At 35.3% G+C, this 20,415-nt stretch overlaps 1 protein-coding gene across 2 annotated transcripts in view; it reads left to right on the forward strand.

Annotated features, from left to right (window-relative positions):
• LOC124153782 (putative fatty acyl-CoA reductase CG5065) overlaps window positions 1–20,415 on the forward strand; it is a 72,837-nt gene that overhangs the window by 33,242 nt on the left and 19,180 nt on the right. For both annotated transcript variants that reach the window (XM_046527138.1, XM_046527139.1), the window contains exons 2-3: window positions 9,192–9,446; window positions 19,776–20,078. In XM_046527138.1, coding sequence (XP_046383094.1) covers window positions 9,243–9,446; window positions 19,776–20,078 — 507 coding nt within the window. In that variant the 5' untranslated portion in view covers window positions 9,192–9,242. The remainder of the gene's footprint in view (window positions 1–9,191; window positions 9,447–19,775; window positions 20,079–20,415) is intronic.

Genomic DNA, 20,415 nt, shown 5'->3' on the forward strand with positions numbered 1-20,415 from the left:
ACGTGTTGAGCAAGGTGCAAGGTCGCTTGCTCCTTGGTATAACCTTAGGACTAACTCGACTGGTTTCCCGTCGGCTGTCTTTCGCATAGCTAGATTTCTTCTCTGATAGGTATCTCGCGAAATTGCGTACTCATTAAGACATGAGTTATTGGGATTGTAGTCATGACCTACGTTATCAAATGCCATAGCTCCAACAGTCAACCTTTTTTGATTTCACGGTCAATAATCACCAAGAAGAAATTTAACCAATTTTGATTCTTTCGTAGTGTTTCAAAATGGCACAATTTTATTTTCAGCAAAATAGGAGGGATGAAGAATCGTATGAGATTTACTGTAGAATAATTATGGGGTGATTTGGAGTTTTGATTTATGAGTGATGAGGAAGGTGAGACAGTTGTTGTAGATGATATAGAATTTGCTTTACTCCACTTGGAATTAAGAAATAAAGAAGGGAAAAAATGAATGGAAATTATTACGGAAAGCATGGCCAAATTCAATTTTAAAAATAATACCGTGATTATTAGTTTTTTAGCCTGGTATACTTATTAAAGTAGATAGTTTTACGAATATCAATAATAACTCGCGCTTTTTCACGCCTACTTTTAATTGAATATTCTACATTAAAAATTTAGTGTGTTACAATTAGAGAGAAATTTTTCAATATCTTGTAGTATAACACTCCTATTACGGAATAAAAGTCATAAAACCCGTATTATACAGAACATTTTAATAGCCTTAATTTACCATGGTCACTATGCGGAAGTACATTTTTACTAATGTATTTTTCATATGAGGTAGTGAAGTCAGTTTCTTCCGATATCAACAGCAACGATTTTTCACAAAAATCTCTTTGGCTAAGTGTTGGAATAACCTCTATCATATTTAAAATTGAAAATGTTGAGCATGATTACATAATATTCTCATTACAACAACGGAGCCTTCAGATTACATGCATTTTATAAATACAACAAAAATGTCGTAAAAAATTCACTACTTAAATGCTTTTCTTAATCTTTTCACATGAAATGTTCTGTAATATTTCTAAATATGCTATGCTCTAAGTTCTGATATATAACAATAAAAATGGCCACTAGATACCAAATACTGAGCTGAGCGTTGAGGTTAAAATTTTATTGTATTTGTGCTTACCTTTATTTACCTCACCCATTCCAAATATATTCACAATAGGCATTATTGGACAGCGGAATGTGTATCTGCTTATCTTGTTTTGAATTTGTTAACTTCTTTTGACAGCCGTGAAGCCTTGAATTACCTTTTAAAAATGTTAGCAGGTACTGGTTACATTTTTTTCACATCCCATTTGATTCGTTGGAGCGAGTCTTATCTTGATGGTTTTTTGTTTAAGTATACCGGGACTATTCAGCTTAAGGTTGATAATGACGTAAGTGTACTGTCGAAACCTGGGTCGGTATTAAAAACTCTTGTGGAACATACAAAAGTGTATCTTCATTATGTTTCCTATACCGGGACTAGACACGTGATAACTTTACCGGAGTCACCCGCAATGCACAAATTGTGCGAAAAATACACAGAGAAATAAACCATTCCCCTTAACCGGGATTCGAACCCGGATCCCTGGGTTTCCGGTCGATTGATTTAGCGATTTAAGCTACCGAGGCCACCTGTGGATGTTTGTGGGCTGAACCGGACTAGGTGTTATGGACCAGTCCAAATCGTGCGCATAGCGCCACAGCCGGAGAGCAAGGACCGGACTTGGAGCATATCAATGGCTAAGATCTAACAACACGTATCCCAAAAATATAAACTTTTCAGGATTAATTTTTTTATTGTGTATAATTTTCATTGAATTAAAAAAAAATACATAAAAAGAAAAAAGAAGCATACATTTGCGAACAAAGAGTTGTTGATTTTTTGCTTTAATTTTTATTTTTATAAATAGTATCATCAGTATTAACTCAGATGCCTGCCAAATGTTGAGATACGTGTTGTTAGAACTTAGCTATCGATATAGAGTATTTCGCTCTAGACTAGTTTTGAGTATAGCAGCAATGACTATGTTTTCTGTTAAGTTTTTGGTTTCTCCCGCCAGAAAATGAAGAAAGGAGGGATTAAAATTATAAAGTTTCCCTTTTGTTTGAATGGCACCTAACTGAATAAAATGTTCTGCTTGTTTCGATCCATCATTTTGTACAGTTTCCTTAAACATGGCTCAGCTAAATTCAATGATTGACAATTCGTCAGTAAATCACCTGATGAACGATATCATTTGCGTTTTCATAATTTTGAGGGAAAAATGTGAATTTTTTTAAAATCCAGATTTATTGTGATTGATTTTAAACAAGAAATCTCTTGAAATAAGACTCTAGAGAGACTATATAAGATACCAATAAAAATTTACGGTTATATTTAATTTATCATACAGTTCTAAGGCTGCAAAAGCAGGAATAAAAAAAATTCCATGACCTGACTTCCATTTCATATGAGGTTCGATATTTGTGTCCCAACCTTGACGTGTCTTCACAAATACCGTAACATTTAGTAATCTCTGCAAATATGTCACATTCTTGAATATTGTGAGCCTGTTTGAGAGCGAAATGGAACTTTTACGCCATCATAGAGTCGCTGATCACCAAAGAATTGCAAAGTATTCCAAGTTATGTATTTCACCATAAGCAAAATTCATTCCACAATTCAAATTCTAAAAATTGTAAAATATAAATATTTATTTTTTTAGACTTACAATTAGCTGAAACTATCAAGAATCTATTTATAAAAACTTAAATGAAATTGAGTTCTTGTTTATTGATTCTCATGGATGTAGCAGAGTGTCAAGGACACACGTTTTACCCTGGAGGCACCGACAATGATAAAAAAATGAAAAGTTTACTTTGACAATTTTACGTAAAATTACACCAATATTTTTAGATTATTTTAAATTCCGGTATTTAATTACCAATAATGAATCTTAATACACGCAGTGAAGGGAAAATTATAAGAAATTTCTCCTTCAAACATATCTCAAAATTTTATTTTATTTCAACTTTATTAAGCAGTGAAATATTTGGTGAAGTTCAGCTTTAGCTTGTTGAATGTATAAGATCTTTGATTGCCTTCCTGTGTATTTTCGAGCGATAAGGAATGGTATAAGATTGCATCCGATTTTTACCGTTTGGTGGAGGTCAATTACCCGTAAAGCCGTCGCATAAAATTAAGACATGGCTTTTCGCCCCACACGCTGCCCCAGAGCCATATATACACAAATGTTTTTGGAAGTAGAGTAAATTATCTCACATATAAGATAATCTCTAATCTTTAAGGCATAAATATTCAGTGTAAAATTTACGTATTATAGAATTAATATTTTCCAAATTTAAATGGGCTCTGAACACAACAGGACTTAGATATTATCAATTTCACTCACATATTTATAAATACCTGAATTCGAAATTGATTATCGCGACGCTTAACTATGTAATATTCTCAATCCGAGTAAATAACGCACTGACCTGCGTTAATTATATGTGCATCACGCATTAAATGAGATTTTCTGTGATTATTCAGATAAAATTTTTGTGAATGAAATACTACAATTCCTATATTGTAGTATAGAGTTGAAGTTATGTCAGAAATTTATATCATCTTCGAGGTTTATAATGCCATTTTTATTTTCCTGTTACACTCTAATTACCTCCATTGCCGTTAGGTCCCCCCCATTAGCGATTTCTCGCGCATGATTAAAAGATTGGTCGCACCAATCGTTGCACCAAGCCTCGCACCAGTTCAAGTCCCTTCCCTTTTGGTTGCATTCCTCGCCTCACAAACGGTGGTCATACTCTCGCTTTCACTTTCACACGAATCGCCATTTACATGTCGAGGGCATGGCGCTATCAGGGATCTGTCGCGAGCCTCTCGGAACGATGAAGCCCCGAGAATAAAATCGATGGAAGGCGGATGCAATCCGTGACCTCGCGATCGCAAAGGCACGTAAGAAACCGCAGAAAATCAAGGCCTGAGTTTTAATATAAAGTATTCGCAAGATGGAAATAAGAAGTGCGAGTCAAATCGACTACTTTCCAAGTAATATTCATACTGAATGAAATAAATACAACATTACCCTGCGACCGAATATGTTTTTGTCTTTAGGGGTTAATTTGAAATAAAATCCAATGTATCCCGTATCAATACTGGGGATCTAAAAACGTCTGTTGAGCTACAAACAAAATTTACCGCATGTCTTTTTGCTACCTCCATAAAATACAACGTGGTCCGCGCAACGGTCATAAATACTGGAGGAAGGAGAATGGTAAATTGAAAACGTGGAGAATTTGGAAATAAACGGTAATATATACCCAGAAAAAATATGATATACTCGTAGACTCATCGAGACTTTTTTTTATTTTCTAATTCCTAGTATTTGTGTATTTAATTTTTATGGTCTACTACATATCTAACCTACTACAGATAGCCAGACTGCTGGAGAGAATATGGGTAATTTACGCAAAATCCTCGCTCATAATAGCTTCTTTTGCCAAAGAGAGGGCAAATCACCCCCATAAGTCCGTTCCAAATATCATGGTGGCTGAGAGGTGAGCATAAAATTATCGGAATTTTGGGAATGGAAAGTCTCCCGGCACGTAACCTCAGTCAAACAAGCTACACCGCATTGAGCAAACCGTGACCTGCGCCGTAGCAGGTTTCACGACAAAAAAATCACATACCAACAATCTTTTCTTTCTCTGGCTTCAAAAACCATTACCTCGACTCTCAGTCTCAGACATGCTTATGCATATTTTGTTTTTGAATCAAATTTGAAATATTTTTCCTCACAACATAACAATTTCAGTTATTTTTGTCTTTATCAAAACAATTCAAGCCCCTCCATTGTGATAGATTAGTTTTAAGCACATGTACAGATTAAGCTTACAATGGTTTATCATTAATGATTGCAGTTGGTGAAATTAAAGGTGAAGCTCTCAAACTGAAGGCCTGTGAGTAAAACTATGGGGAAAAATTAATCCAGGAAAAGCCTTTGCATATGTTATGCATTCATGTGGTATTTTTGAGACCATCTTCCAAGGCTAATGAATGGGAAGGAATTTAATGTCAGCATATTATCTAGTATGGAACACGCACATCAAAATTTATCATTTATGCCTCTATTTTGGCATCGCTAATTTGTACCGATTCACTTCCCCTTAACGGTCATTATAACGGATAAGCTTGGTGATTGGTAAGGTCAGGAACGCGGAAGAAAATATAAGGAGCTGTGAACGTATCTGGGTGGAAGGTTGAGAAGGATAAAGAGAGAGGTGGAAAGAGAAAATGGGTATGTCAGATGACTCGGGGGTTTTCGAGATGCCTATCTATGATATTGTGGTCAACGAGAAATCAGCGGGAAAGGATAATTTGCTGATCTCGTGGCCATGAAAGTAAAAATTGGTAAATCTATTGAAGCATAGTCATACAATCAATGCTACCACCCGAAGGTTAAATATACAGTTAAGGATAGGATCATTCCAGACTGAGGTGTTGGTTGCTGAATCCCACACATTCAGGATGGAGGAGCCAGCTATTTTCCATATGATAATTGCGACCTCCGCTCGAACTCTCAGTATATTGTCTCTTTTTTCGTATTTCTTGTTTAAAATTTAAATAATTTTGTAATTTTTATGGAATATAGATTAAACACTAAATACGAAATTTGTATTTTAGGGAGAGTTTATTATGACAAAAAATCTCAGTAACTATTGTGACCCTTTTTTTCACGACTGAATATTTGGAATTTGTTTACTATCACACAACTAAACCATGGAATTAAAATGTCCTCTGTAAACTGCAATTGTCATAGGACATAAAAGATTCTATTAATCCAGCAATACCATCACAGTGTTACCTATTCTGTTTAACTAGTAATCACAAAGTATCTTCCTTAATCTAAATTAGTTGGTAAAAATTTGTTGTTTCTTTCCTATCGACACGTACAGAGCCTTCTAATTTGCGGCGATTGGAATAGAAATTTTCTCATAATAATGTAGAGAGTAATAAACGGAATTTCACTTTTTCTTTCGAAATATTGCCAACGCGGAACGAATAAGAAAAAAAACTATATGATATTAATTATTCGAAATGTGGAAAAATTTTAATTCTCCAACCACTGCTGTTTTTCTTCTTGTAATGTAAGAGAAATGAAAATGTCACTCTTCCTTTACTTATTATCGCAGACATTTATGCAAATCATTCGTTTTCCTCGGAATCCTATTTCAACGTGACTTCCTAGTGGGACAACGCAACAGTGATGTTTTATCAATGAGTTGGCAGTTGCCAACCGTATTCGGGTACGAGTGACCTTTATCGAATATCATTCACAAATGTACTATATGAAAATTCATCATAATATCACAATAGTGAAACGTTTTTCGAAGAAATTAAAAAATTGCTTCGCAGTATCCAGTGAAGACATTTGACGGGCACGGATCAATATGTAAGAGTAATTAATGTGGTAAGTCACTTGAGACGCAGTTGATTTATGAACGCAGATCTTACAATGGCGCAATCAAATAAAAAGTATACGCCTACTGGGCAAAATCCGCCTAGAACGAATTCGAATGAGCTTTCCAGGAAATATAATATGAGGAAACGAAATTACTCAGGGAGAAATTATCGTGAGATAAAGATAAAATTTCTTCCACAGATATTTCACCGTCAATAAATTTAAACCGTTAAATTATACCTATATTACTTAATATATTTGTCAACTCATGAATGTTAAAGGTGATTTCTAATCATGAATGCTTCTGAAATAACAATTTAATAATACTTCAATATAAATCTCATTAGAGTAATTTACCTGAATATATAGTTACACTTCATCTGATTAGTGAAATTAATAAATGATGGATCAGTATTTAAAGTTATCACATTTTAAAGTAACACCATTTTTCTGCACTTACTTGAAGAATACAAACCTTTACATTCGAATTTTGCGAAATTTTAGTTTTCCGGCAAAGTTCTTTTCTAACCATTTTCTGTTTCTTGTTAGCCAGAAAAATATCCAAATTTACTATGAAAGTATTTATTTGTTCATGTGAGATACGGATTTGGCGGAAAAATTGTCATGATTCGCTTACTGTGCATTGGTTTCTTAGCCCACCGAAAATACAACTGCTGACATCATATGGAAGCGGTGAGTGAAAGGGAATGGGTCGAAATAGGTCATTCCCCTGCAAATCATCGCAGGCGTTTGCTTACCATTTTAAATTTCATAATCCGAGTTGGCCGCCGGCATCTGTGGAAATGGTTCGTCATCGCAGACAAGACCTACTACAATGTTCTGGAGATAAGGAGTTCATCTTAACTTATGACAAGCCGGAGACTTTCATCATCACTGATGAAGCCTTGTTTCATGCATGAATAATTTACCACAATACCTTCGATAGCAACCATACTCAAACTATGATCTGGTGATCCACGATGGAGTACTTAGATAATACTGAGTGCCTGCAAGTTCGTGCATATGCCTTAAGGTGCGGTAAATATGGTGTCATTTGATACTAATACACCCTAAGTATTAACAAAGGGAATTATTATCCATATTTTATTAAAAAATAAATGAAATTTTAATTTGTTGCCATACAAAATTCTATGAGCATGATTTAGTAATTTTAAGTCGTTTTCTAACTTAGCTGGTCCTAAGGCATATCCAATGCTGGCTGGAATTTAATTAGAAAACATTAGAGAGATTTCGGCATAACTAGCTAAATTCGGAGACCATTGTTTTAATAGAGAGATAGCATATCTCAAAGAGCTCATTATGAAGTATTATTAAACTAAAGGTTTTTTTTCAGACATTTTTACCCGTTTAAGAAGATGATAGCCATTGATAATAACTTCCTGAATCATGGAAGAGTGAATAGGATATTGTACTACTAAAGAAAAACACTGTTATATTTTTTTATTTACTCTCTCTCCGATGATGCATATCAGTAAAAGTGAAAAACTTAACTGTGATCAAACCTTTTCCACTGACTTCCACGTCATCATGACCTCTTCTAAATAAGCCAATCAACTCCTACTTACGACATATTTTGTTCATTTCTAGAAATTTTTATGCGGTTCCACCCAATTTTATGACGTATAAAACATATAAATAAATAAAATAATGCATTTTCACAGCATTGGCGCTTATTCCACGCAGTAAATTAAATTAAATACTTTCAATAATCACGCTAATTCGCTAAAAAAAAGTTTTAAAGCATTTTTCTTCCAATAAAAGTATGACTTGTTTCATTTGCATGTAGAACCAGCTCGAATGAATCTGAATGGAGAATCCAAGCCTCAGAAGTAGAAAAGTTCACTTTGCATGCAAATCCTTCATTTAATGTCCATTATTCATCATCCCAATTCCTCAATAAAACTTTTACCCTTCAAAAATAACTCGCAAAGCAAAAATGCGGAATACCTCAAAAAATCTCTATCTACCCGTACTTAATTGCTTAAAACTATGTGAAAAGCAAATGTTAAATGATAAAAACTTCTCCCAAAACCTTCATATGCACTTTTTAACGGTGGCTGATGTGCTGTTGGGTTTAAGGCCTCTTACATCTGGATTAATGCGTTAAATTCAAGGGCTTCACAATTCATATACATGAACAAGGTATAGCACACGTTTTAATTTTTTTAAATTGCTCGTAGACGATATGGTATAATCATTTTCTTAGAGATAATAAAGAGACTTCAAAGCTGGAGTATTTTACTCGCTTACCATTGGATCATAGTGGTGCAAAATTGTCCTCTAATCTTGCAAATTTTGATATTTTTTCTTCCAGACGTCATAAAAATATAAATTTGGGTATGATGAAGTTATTTTTTGGTAATTACGTATTTTTACTATCACAACTCTTAACGACACCTATGTTTCTATGCATTGATACCACTTTCTCCCTCACATTTTAAGTGAACTATACTGTATTTCAGAGTTCCTATTTTATTAGTTTGACAATTCTAAATTCATAATGTTAAACGATATCGAAAATATATTAACCTTTTCTTTTAAATATATTTTGCTGACCACTTTTGAACAAACGCAAATGTTTTTCAAAGCTTATTTTAGTAAGTAAAAACAAGTTTATCATAACATGGGCCTATTTGGATTTGTTTGAATGTTCAAAAGGATGTGTTTTTAATTTTTATATGTATTTTTTATGTTACAGGTCTTCTGGATTGGAAGAAGAGGTCTTTTGAACGCTCCCCGAATATTCAGCATGTCAGCTCTCAAGTACCCGGACATTCCGGCGTTCTTCGCCGGGAAGACGGTTCTCGTGACGGGAGGCACAGGTTTCATGGGAAAAGTGCTCCTTGAGAAGATGTTGCGCTCATGTCCAGAAGTGAGGAGAATCTACGTCATAATGCGACCGAAGAGGGGGAAGGAAGTAGGGGCGAGACTGCAGGATTTGGTTCACTCACAGGTGTGTTTCTCGTCACCGCAATTAATCACTAATTACAACAATTGAAATATATAGCACGTAAAGTTATCATAGTAATTCCATATCGTAGAGAGAGGCTGAGAATTACTTTATCTTTTTTTTGCATATATAACTGGACAAAATCCTGTGTGACAACCCAAGGTATTTTTTATTTAATCGGCTATTTTAAAAATTCAAGCTATGATCTAAACATACTCTGATATAGTCACAAAAAATATGCCTTAAAAATATTTCGGTGAATGACGCGATCTAAATATCTTGGATTGTCACACAGGAATTTGATGTTATATATCCAAACAAAAAATAAAGTAATATGTACCCTCACCCTGCGCATGAAGATCTGCGATCATTATGAGAACTTCACATACTATACACATTTTTTATTATAATAATATTTTCAATATAAGATGAATAAAGTAGCTAGCATGCAGCGGACGATTTTGCATAAAAACAATTGCGTCATTTTAAAATGGATCACGTAGTTTGCGAATCCTTATTTGAATTATTTGATGAAAAGGAGTTACGATTAGGCAAATGAAGCAGTTATTGTATTAGGTAATCCAATGTAAGTATTAGTAGTCCACTAAAAATAACCGTTTCTATTAAGAATCTAAAAAGTCAAAGACTGTTTTAAGGAATGCCAAATAATTAACTACCCTTCAAGGCATATTGATCACAGAACGGACCGAGTTATTTTCCGAATTGATACTATTGAAGTAGTAGTGCAATAGTGATTGAACGATGGAAAAGACATCGCTATTATCTTGCATTTTAATTGCTAGCATTATTAAATGGTCAACATTAGGCCTAAATAAATTAACAAAAAAGGGTATTTACATAAAATTCGATGGTATTATATTTAAACTTACTCAACACTTTTATGAGTTTTTGTAACTTACATTAACCTTTTTCTGCTCGATGGATCCTGAAATTCTGAATAGTCATTTTTTACACTCAGAATTTCAAGCCATGCTGATAAAATGTTCTGCATGAGACTTTAAGACGGCATCAAAAGATGTTTCCATATTAAAATAAGTACATTATATAAGCCCTAACCAAATCAGTGTTAGACCTTCTGAAATTAAGGTCAGTCGTTGTCACTTTTTAGGTATTAAATGACTATGATGATTTTTGATCATTTTAATGTCTTATGGGAGGGAAAAATTAAATTCATTCTATTGGAATTTTATTTTGCGTAGATCTCTCAATTAAGTACTTTACCCTGGCTGCGATGACTGAGAGCAATTGGAGTTGCCTGGAGACCTAAAGCCACTCTCTTCGGAAATAACCTTGAAATGAATAACAGTATTCATCTACTTCCAGAAATGACTCAGCAAAATTGACCATCTCGGATAAAAAATTAAATATTTGATCTTTACAGTAAGAAAATGTAATCATTGATTTATGGCGAAGTATATTCACCAAAAAATACTCCGGCATCACTAAAGAAATTTAAGAAAACTGTTTTAGGTGGTACACATTTTTCTAAGCCATCCAGAAAATTAAAATCTATTGAATCATAGGTGATGAAAACTTCTATTTAGCTGTTGAATATCAAATTTATAAAAATATACAATTGAGGATGGGATAAAGGAGAAAAATCAAAGACTCGACTGTCATTATGATTAAATAAATTAATCAAAATAAATAAATTGATCAAAACTCAGGTCATCATAATCACGTCCCGCCGTCACCGAGTTTTTCGTCTTTTTTACCATTTTTGATTCCTATTACGTCAAAAATGCTTAGACTTATTATTTCTTACAATTAGTGAATATTTATTCTCACGTTGTTCTTATACTTACGATTCCCCGCCATCGTGTACAATTAAATATTATCCATATTTTTTTCGCATACTACTTTTTAATTAAATATCGATGAGGTTAATCTTTAAGGGACGTCTTTAAATCCTAGACGTATCACTGTATGGCCGGGCATTTAAATGGCCGAGGTTTAAAATATAAGCTCCTCTCCAGTTAACTCTCGAGCGATGAAGCTCATTATTGGCCGATTATAACGAAGTGTGTCTCAATGGTCCCGTAAGGGATCTCAAGGCCATAAACTAAAACATTAGGTGGTCCCTTTTGGGACCGCAAGGACCCCTAAGGTTACACCATAGCACTCCTATTTTAATAAAATTGTAGAGATAAGTAATAAAATCATTCTCTTCATGGCTCCGAAATGATTTTTTCTATTAACATTTGGAACTTTGATTTTAAAAATACAATAACATTCAGGACCTGGAACTAACAGCCAAAATAGCAAAAGGGCTAAATTGAGCAGATTTTTATCTAGAGGGATCCGGGTTCAAACACTTGCGACGCTAGAAACAGTTACCCAAAAAACTTGAATAGGCCCTCTAATACTACTTTTTGAATAGATCTAAAATTAGCGCAGCCACAGAATCAACGGGTAACTAGCAATCCTATTTTCATAATTCTTCGATTTTCTTTACACTTTAGCGAGTTTTAATCTATTTACGTTGCTTTTACATTGAATTTGTTTTCTTTATGCATTGAAGAACTAGCAATCAGGTCTACCAAGGTATTTTTGAACAACTCTAACCCTTATCTCTGAATTTTTGTATTTTTCTGGGATTTCGAAATAATAATATTCTCCTTCGGTACACGTTTTTATAAGAAACATATGATGAATATTGCGACCTTTCAAACGTTTCTTTATATTTGATGAAAAAACCTTACGTACACATAAAGCAATCGTGTATTTTTTGTTGACGTTATTAATGTTAGCATAGAATGATCAACTCGACTCAGTGCACTACGTAGAGTTTTTTTTTGCTCAAAACCTTGGTTTTCTACTTAATAATTATGAGGAAAGAAAAGGCGCAAACTCATGGGCCAGCTGCTTCCATTGGGTAGTTCAAATATTGATATTATTTCATAGTTGTCAAATTTTTTCAAAATATTTGTTCATATCGAGTAAAACAGCTAATATAAATATATTATCTGAAACAGCTGTGTATGACAATGATTTTTATGGGCAGAAAAGACTTAAAAAACTATTTGTCTCTAATTACACTTCAGTCAACTCATAATCTTTACGGCATGGCCATGGCAATTCGACATTTTTTATGCTTTTTGGAAGGGTAAATATTTCATCAGTATATTGCTGGGAGGAATTTTTCGAAAGACAGTTAAAAGCTGGCAATCTAATTTTGATTCAGTAACTACCTGAAGTGCTCATTCACAAATAAAAATTTTAACCATTCATCAAGGCAGGGATATTTCCTCGAATAGGCTAGGCTATCGAACGCATCCAATTTGGCAAGATATAGTGAATGACCAAAGTCGTGACACCAAAATGAATCCACCAAATTGTGTTCACCCATCATCTGTTTCGATATTTTTTTGCTATTCCTAATTCTGCTGATGGTATAACGCATAAATTTCGGATTAAAATATCTTTTAATATTTGGAAAGAATGAGTCTCAATTAATTTGAGACGTTTTTGAATGTAGCATGTTACATTGTTTCGGCTGAATGTGTTGCTAATGAAAGTACACTTATAAAAGTATTGCCTAAATAAACATTAAATATTAAAAGCAGTTAACGTCGTGATTTTTCAATTGGAGTCTTAGGATGGAAAAATTTCTTTTCTTTCCTGTTTAAAAAATTATGAGTTTTAAATAAGAGTCAAACTAGATTGAGTAGATTTTTTCAAAAATTTAATCGAAAAGAATCTTGTAACATTTTCGAAACGAAAATTGTAATAAAAAATATATTCCTTTGAATCAAACTTTTATGCAAAATAGATGAATTTTCATTCGTGGTTTATCATTTCCACAACTTATCACAGCAAAGAAATTTTCTCCAAATGGCTACATCCACTGTTTAATTAACACATGAAATAGCGAATAATTTGATGTAGCAGCATATCAATTCATGGGTAAAAGAATCCTGATACATTTAGTTCCCACAAATAATTGTCGAAGTATTCACATAGTTCCCCACAAATACTAGAATAATATTGCATCGTAATCATACAATTTACATGAAATTCTTGTGAAATGAAGGCAATAGTGCTGGAAGTATAATGGACTTTGGAAAACATAGATAACGAAATATCAATTATTGATGAATTTCACCCACTGAATGAGTTTGATTTCGACTGAAAACTGGAGTAAAAATTACATTCTCCGATGTTTTTGTGGACGCGCACATTGGACGGAAATTCCATGGATACAATTTGGGAGAGAAACAAGATTGTGAAAGCGCCTGAGCTCAGAGAGGCAGCTTTCATTTCAAGCGAAGGAATCACGCTCGCTATCCTAAATTCCATCCAAGGTCGTCTGGTGAAACCATATGAATTAAATTGATAGCTTCACGATGAAAACGAAGAACCTTGCGCGATTCCGCAATCATACATCTCTGCGTTGAAAATGTGCATTGTCTTAGTTATTTGGTATTTTGAGTAATTTGTGGCAATGGTAAAAGTGTGCCGGATTTAGAGACTGAAGGCTAAATCAACGCATTAATATACCGAAGTCAAAGCTCTAATGCAATGCTATTTTGGCCATATGGCTTACGTTTGGAAGATAAAAAATAGACTGTTTCGATTTGAAATTATGTTTCTTTTTTCATTTGCAATTACTTTAAGACTTTGGATACCTTATTTCTACATTTAGAGCACTTGGTGGTAACTATGACTATTATTAAATTGCGATACTTTCTTCTTTATAGCCCAATGATAAAAAAATTAAGCTGAAGATTTCATAGAGAAAACCCCATAAGTTTATTTGATGGCGATTTTAATGTGGCCTGATAACAAAAGAAAACGCGAGAGTTCTTTCATTGCTATACATTGCAGCAGCAATACCGATTGATGGAAATTAAATTAGAATTGCTAAGTGAAATGAAGTTGAGCCTTATTATATAGGGTACCTATATCAGGTATAATAATGAAAGAGATCTTCAGAGTTAAACGACAGTGAGAAAGGGAAGAATAGGTAAACAGGGGCGATGGATATGGGATAAAAAGGAGGAAATTACGATTTAAAAAATTTTTTTTTTCGTAGAACTACTTTTATTTCGAATGAAGCAGGTTATGAATTGATGCCAAACACATGAATTTATTTACCATTAAATATTTTAATTAGTCACCTCTTTCTGTGATACAAAAAAGAATTAGTTCTATAAACGCTAACTACAATGTAAAATGCTTTGAGTTCAAATTATATGATACTACTGTCCTATTTTATTAAAATTTCTTCCTTATCATTTGTTTATTTAGAATTCTTTTCGATGTTAACTAATGCTTACGCTTGAATGGCGAGGTAATAACCACATGATTTCTTTGCCATCATTACTGTTACGCTAAGTAAACCCAGAAATATTTTAGAACTAAGCCCTTGGTGGTTTTTTAACTTGCTAACACACTTTACTCATGGATTAGTTGGTTGATTTGCTGTTGGTTTCAGAATAAATTGAAGAATTGGATCTCGAGTGACTCACGTTGCTATTTTTTCCCGTAGCAGGTCTATTCTCATTACACCATTAGTGACACTGAATTTTGAAGTAACATGAAAATTCTAGGACATTACCAAGTCAATAATGATATATCCATAACCCTTCCTCGTCTCTTTGACTTATCTTAACAATTTGATCCCAATGCGTATACGTAACTGACTGAAAAACACGTTTTATACAGGTTATTAGCTTCAGATATACATATGTGTATGTTGCTGTTTGCCTGCCACCAGCAAAGACGCTTTTCTGGGAAACCATAGTCTACATGAATAGAAATGGGCATGAAACTAGTGAGTTATTGTTTTTATGCTAAAATTAATCACAACTGAAGTGCCTTCACCTCAAAGTCCTTCTGTCTAATAAATTATAATTTCGTGGTCTTTAGTCGAAACTTAGGTGTTTGCGAGGCGACAGTGCGGTAGCCAGGAATTTTGTTGGGAGGGGTCCAAAGTCAGGGGGAGAATTTTTTAAAAACAGGGTACTAACAATTAGTAGAGGGTTTTAAACTAATTTTAACACTTTTCATAATCAAAAAAACTTCATTTATCGAAGAAATCTTTTGTAAATTCATGATTTTTCAAGATTTTGTTTTCTTTTATGAAGCAAAGTAATTGTGTTTTTATATTTGGTGGTGGGTGATCCGGACCCCCCGGACTTCCCGCCTGGTTATGCCACTGCGAGGAGAAATTGCTAACAAAAGATATTGATTTTAAAAATGCCACATCTGTAATATCGACTCTATGAGGCAATTTTTGCTGGGCATTACGATGTGCTCCAAGAAAAAATGCGGCAATGCTATGCACCCTTATGGGCACCCCTGCTCAAATGAATTCCGAATCATGGAACAATTGAATTCGGGAGGAGCTCCACTTTTTGTGGCGCCTTGTGGGTATTCAATGCTTCCTTGCGTTCGTTAACCACGTTTTTTTCCATTACCGTTTTTCTATTTTCCAGTAATTTCAATTGGTGATCACCCATCGTTATATAGTATTAACAATGGCATCTCGCTGATTATGATGGAAGGTGGAAAAGTTATCTTAAGTGCAAAAGACAAGGCAAGCAAATAAATAGCACGCCAGAAGCTATAAGGATAGATATGGAAATCACGCTTTGACTTCTAACAACGGTCACGGTGAATCCTTATTAAAATCAACCCGCGGGATAAAAAATTCGAGTATTTTAGTGTTTCATAAACTGATATTTTAAAACTAATACGTAAACAGAGGAGAAATAAATCAATGAGACCTGAAAAAGTGTCCTTGGATGCATTGAAACTAGGGGATGAAGCAACAATTCTTAACGTTTGAAGAATTTGCTTCCTCACACTGAATAAAGAAGACTAAAGGGGATTGGAAATTGGCAACCGCCATAACCATTTTCATAGGGGACGATAAAACTTAGTGGATAATTTTAAACCAGTAAGCCTAACTTCTTTAATTCATACATTTATTAAGAAAGTTATTGCTAGGTGCGAGGGCGAATTCTAGGATTAAAACTAACTGGCTATTCATATCCATATCCACGTGATTTAAGGAAAGGCTTTTCTTGTGAGACCCAGTTAGTGGTGTAATCGCTAGATACTGCTGTTCTGGATCAAGGTAGTGCAATTGATTCCGTGATAATAAATTTCAAGAAAGCTTTTGATAAGATGCCACGCATTGAATTGATAGAGAAAATAAATTGGCAAAGTTAGATAGATGCTAAGATTAAATTATGAACTTGACAATTTTTTAAAGGAAGATCACAGAGGGTAAGAGTCGGAGAAGTAAATAGACGTAACATTGGGGTTACCGCAAGAAAATTTACTCAGACCGCTTTGTCTTTTAATATTCACTAGCTGACCCGGCGAACTTCGTACCGCCTAACAATCAATGAACTTACAGTTTACTTACACCATTTATAAATCAAGAGCGGCTGTATCGTTTTTAATCATGTTTATTATAATAAAATAAGGATACAAATTCAATAAAACTACGTAAATGAGTACCAAAATTGCTTGTCAGAAAGACATTTTCTTTATTGAATCTACATAGTGTGGATCGGAGCACGTTTACGCGGATTTTTTTCAACAAATTTTCTTACATTTTAGGTTAAGAAATTTTGGGCATTGTGGTTTAATAAAGCAGTTCATGAAATAAAAATTATACGCATTCAGTTGTTGGCTATTATTAGCTGTGGTTGGTTATTAGCTGTAAAAAAATGTTTTTAGGTCCAAGTCTGTTGCATACACTTGGCCCATTCAGGGGGGAGGTTGACACAACCCCAGACCGACGCTTGACTGATGCTCAATATCGTGCAAAAAAAGCCCCTATGAGGCAGCATTCGCATTAAATGACCTAAGGCGCGCCAGTTTCAGTATCTCTGTTTGGAAAAAATGCTCTGCTTAAACGTACTGCATGCGTAAACGCACCACGGTGAGCCCTACACATTCGGGTTTAATGTCTTGCGTCAAGCACCTTCTGATAAACAACAGTTTTTGTTTTGTTATCAGGCGCAAGATGAAGCTAAATAAATATAGCGAAGCAAAGCAGTGGCGCAGCGAGGGGAGGTTTTGGGAGATAAACTCCCCCCCCCCCCACAAGAGCTTAGAGAATTTTTTTATGAAAGATTTTGTCATTAATATTAGGGGGACGGATGACTAACAAATAAAACATATTTAACTATTCACACAGTCGCAAAACCCACTATTTTGAACCATTTATCTTAAAAAATGTCTGAAGGAAGTGCCCCCACACTTCCCGCTTACCTTAGCGAGTTTTCTATACCCTACAGACCCGTGGTATTAGCTGCGCCCAAAACCCCCTATCCTAGCTACGCACTTGAAGCGAAGGAAGAAATACAGAGGATGGTTTATCGACTCGTGAACATGCACGTTAAATTGACCATGAGAAAATCATGGGTTTTCATTAGTAAATGAGCACAAACAACACAAAAACTGAAAGACTGACCATGCGATTTTTTAATCGTTATCACGAATGCAACACGAATTGGAAATTTAATACGTTTAAGCTCAAAAGGGCATATGAGTTGAGATCATGGAATCTACGGAATAAGGACTTCCTCACCTTTGAATTTTCCTTTGAGTAAAGTTGCGTGATTCACATTCATTAGCAATTATTTTAATCACCAAACACGTTCCGTTGGATGGTTATGGTTGGTTTAGGCTTCGAAAGATCATGAAATTACACTTTGCTGTAAATCGTGCCTTGGTAAGCCAGGTACGTCCAAGGACTTAAAATATTCAGATAGATAGTTGGTGATTTCGTCTTCGTTTGTTACACATTCGAATACCACAAGATTCGAATTCATGCAGAGTACGAACTATTTGAATTTACCTCGTTTTAGTCATCCACATCTTTGTTCTTGCTCGCTAAATCAACCATCTTTGATTCTTTTGGTGATCAATCATATTCTGGAACTCTTTGTTAATGAGCTCACCTTTCGCTGAAACTAATTTGTATTCATTCCAAGGAAATGAGTTAAACTACTCGATTCCTCGACAGGAACACGGACATTACGTTTGTAAACAATTGCTTGGAGATTTGTTTACAAACACGGTAGTGAAGTGTCAACTCGAGCTGGGCCACGGCTGGGCTTACAATTAGCTCGAATTAAATTTTTTTAATGTAATTTCAATTTAATTAATATTTTGAATATATTTAGTAATTAAAATGTTATATTGTTACTAAATTCAGTTATTAAAGTGGTAAAAACAAAACAAATTATTTAATTTGTAGTTTTGACCGACTTATCAATTGTTGTGTTACTATAACTCCTAAAAGCATGTCCATTGGAAAGAGATGAATTTTGTTTTGTGAAATTATCCTTTTTTTAATAGCCTATATGTTAACCCCGCCTGAGGCGAATCTAAAGAACCAAATCTCATTGAAATCGGTGCAGCCGTTCTCGAGTTATAAGTGTTCTAACTAACACGATTTTCGACTTTCTTTTATATATATAGATTTATGACATGCACGTGGGAGTTGACTCAGATTTTCCCTTTTTTGCGGTTGATTGCAGAATCTAACGAAGGATCAAAAACAGTGAAGAACGGTGTACCATTTACAATGACTTCGATAAATTTTCGTCATGGATACCGGCCAATTAAATGGATTTTAATGCGAGAAATTAAAAAAAAATAAAGTTCTCAAGAAGGAGACACAGGAACATCTTGTTTGGGGAGGATATTTCCAACTACAAGAATTGTAAATATTTTCTAGTAAATTTCACGTCCAACCTAGAATTAGGAACGCATATTGATCAGATGGTGGTAAAAATTATTTTAAACGCTGCATTGGGTTTTTAGAAATATAAAAGAGAGCAAAAGTAACCAAAGATATAGTCTACTCGACTGTAGTTCGCCGTCGGAACCCTGCGTCGGCATTTGCCTGCTCTTAACGAAAGGCGCCAAGGGGACCACGGCTTAAGGTCCCATTCGACGGACGGAGTGTGAAGGTTGTTTTACACGGGGCACGGAATTGCGCTGGTTAGAGCTGCATTTATTCCTAAAATAGCGTGGAATTGAGCGAATGCATGAACGAAATTAGAACAGAGGCTATTTTGCCGTCCCGCATCCACGCATTCTCGCATGTGTTCTAGCAATTCACCGCTTTACACGACGCAATTTTGATTGCGCCTTCGCACGTACGTCAGATTACGCAATTCCGTGTACCGTGTAAAACGACTTTTACGCTTGAAATGTCCTCCACACAACACTCCAGCAGGGGTCGGGCAGTGCCTGAAAATGCGGGGTGGGATGCCACCACACCAACCCGATCCCCCTTCTTGAGCAGACCACCCCATTCATCGCTTTGTCTTTCCTCAGGTCTTCGACCGCGTGAAGGAAGAGCGGCCCGGTGTGATGAGCAAACTCCACGCGGTGGCGGGAGACGTGTCGTGCGAGGACCTGGGCCTGACGGGCGTGACCGCCTTCGGCACGGGCTCCGAAGCGGACACTGAAGTGGTTGACGTGGACGAGATGCGTCGCCGTCTGCTCGAAGAGGTGTCCATCGTGTTTCACTGCGCGGCCAACGTGCGCTTCGACCTCCACCTCAAGATGGCGCTCAACTTCAACACGAAAGGCACGCTCCAAATGCTCCGGCTGTGTCGCAAGATGAAGCATCTCGAGGTGAGAATCACGCTGCGCGCCGGACTTAATATGGAGTCGACGTGACAGCACGGACAGGGTGACTTAATAACCCTCATTTATCACCTGACCAATCATAACAGTGACGTTTTTTTAGTATGTCTTTTGAGGAGCCAAGATCAACGTAAAGTAAGGTTGAGTAATTTGAAATAAGGACACTCCAAGATATAAATGAATGTGAAAAAAACTAAAGGAAGTACGATGGTACTTAAAGGTACATAGAAAGTACTACAATGCCATAGCCAGGGTGGTTGCAGGGCGCCGCTCAACCTACACCACTTGCACTTGCATTTTACAATTGTATTCTTTAATCCCCCCT

This window comes from Ischnura elegans, chromosome 2, assembly GCF_921293095.1.
Source record: "Ischnura elegans chromosome 2, ioIscEleg1.1, whole genome shotgun sequence".
Lineage (NCBI taxonomy): Eukaryota > Metazoa > Arthropoda > Insecta > Odonata > Coenagrionidae > Ischnura > Ischnura elegans.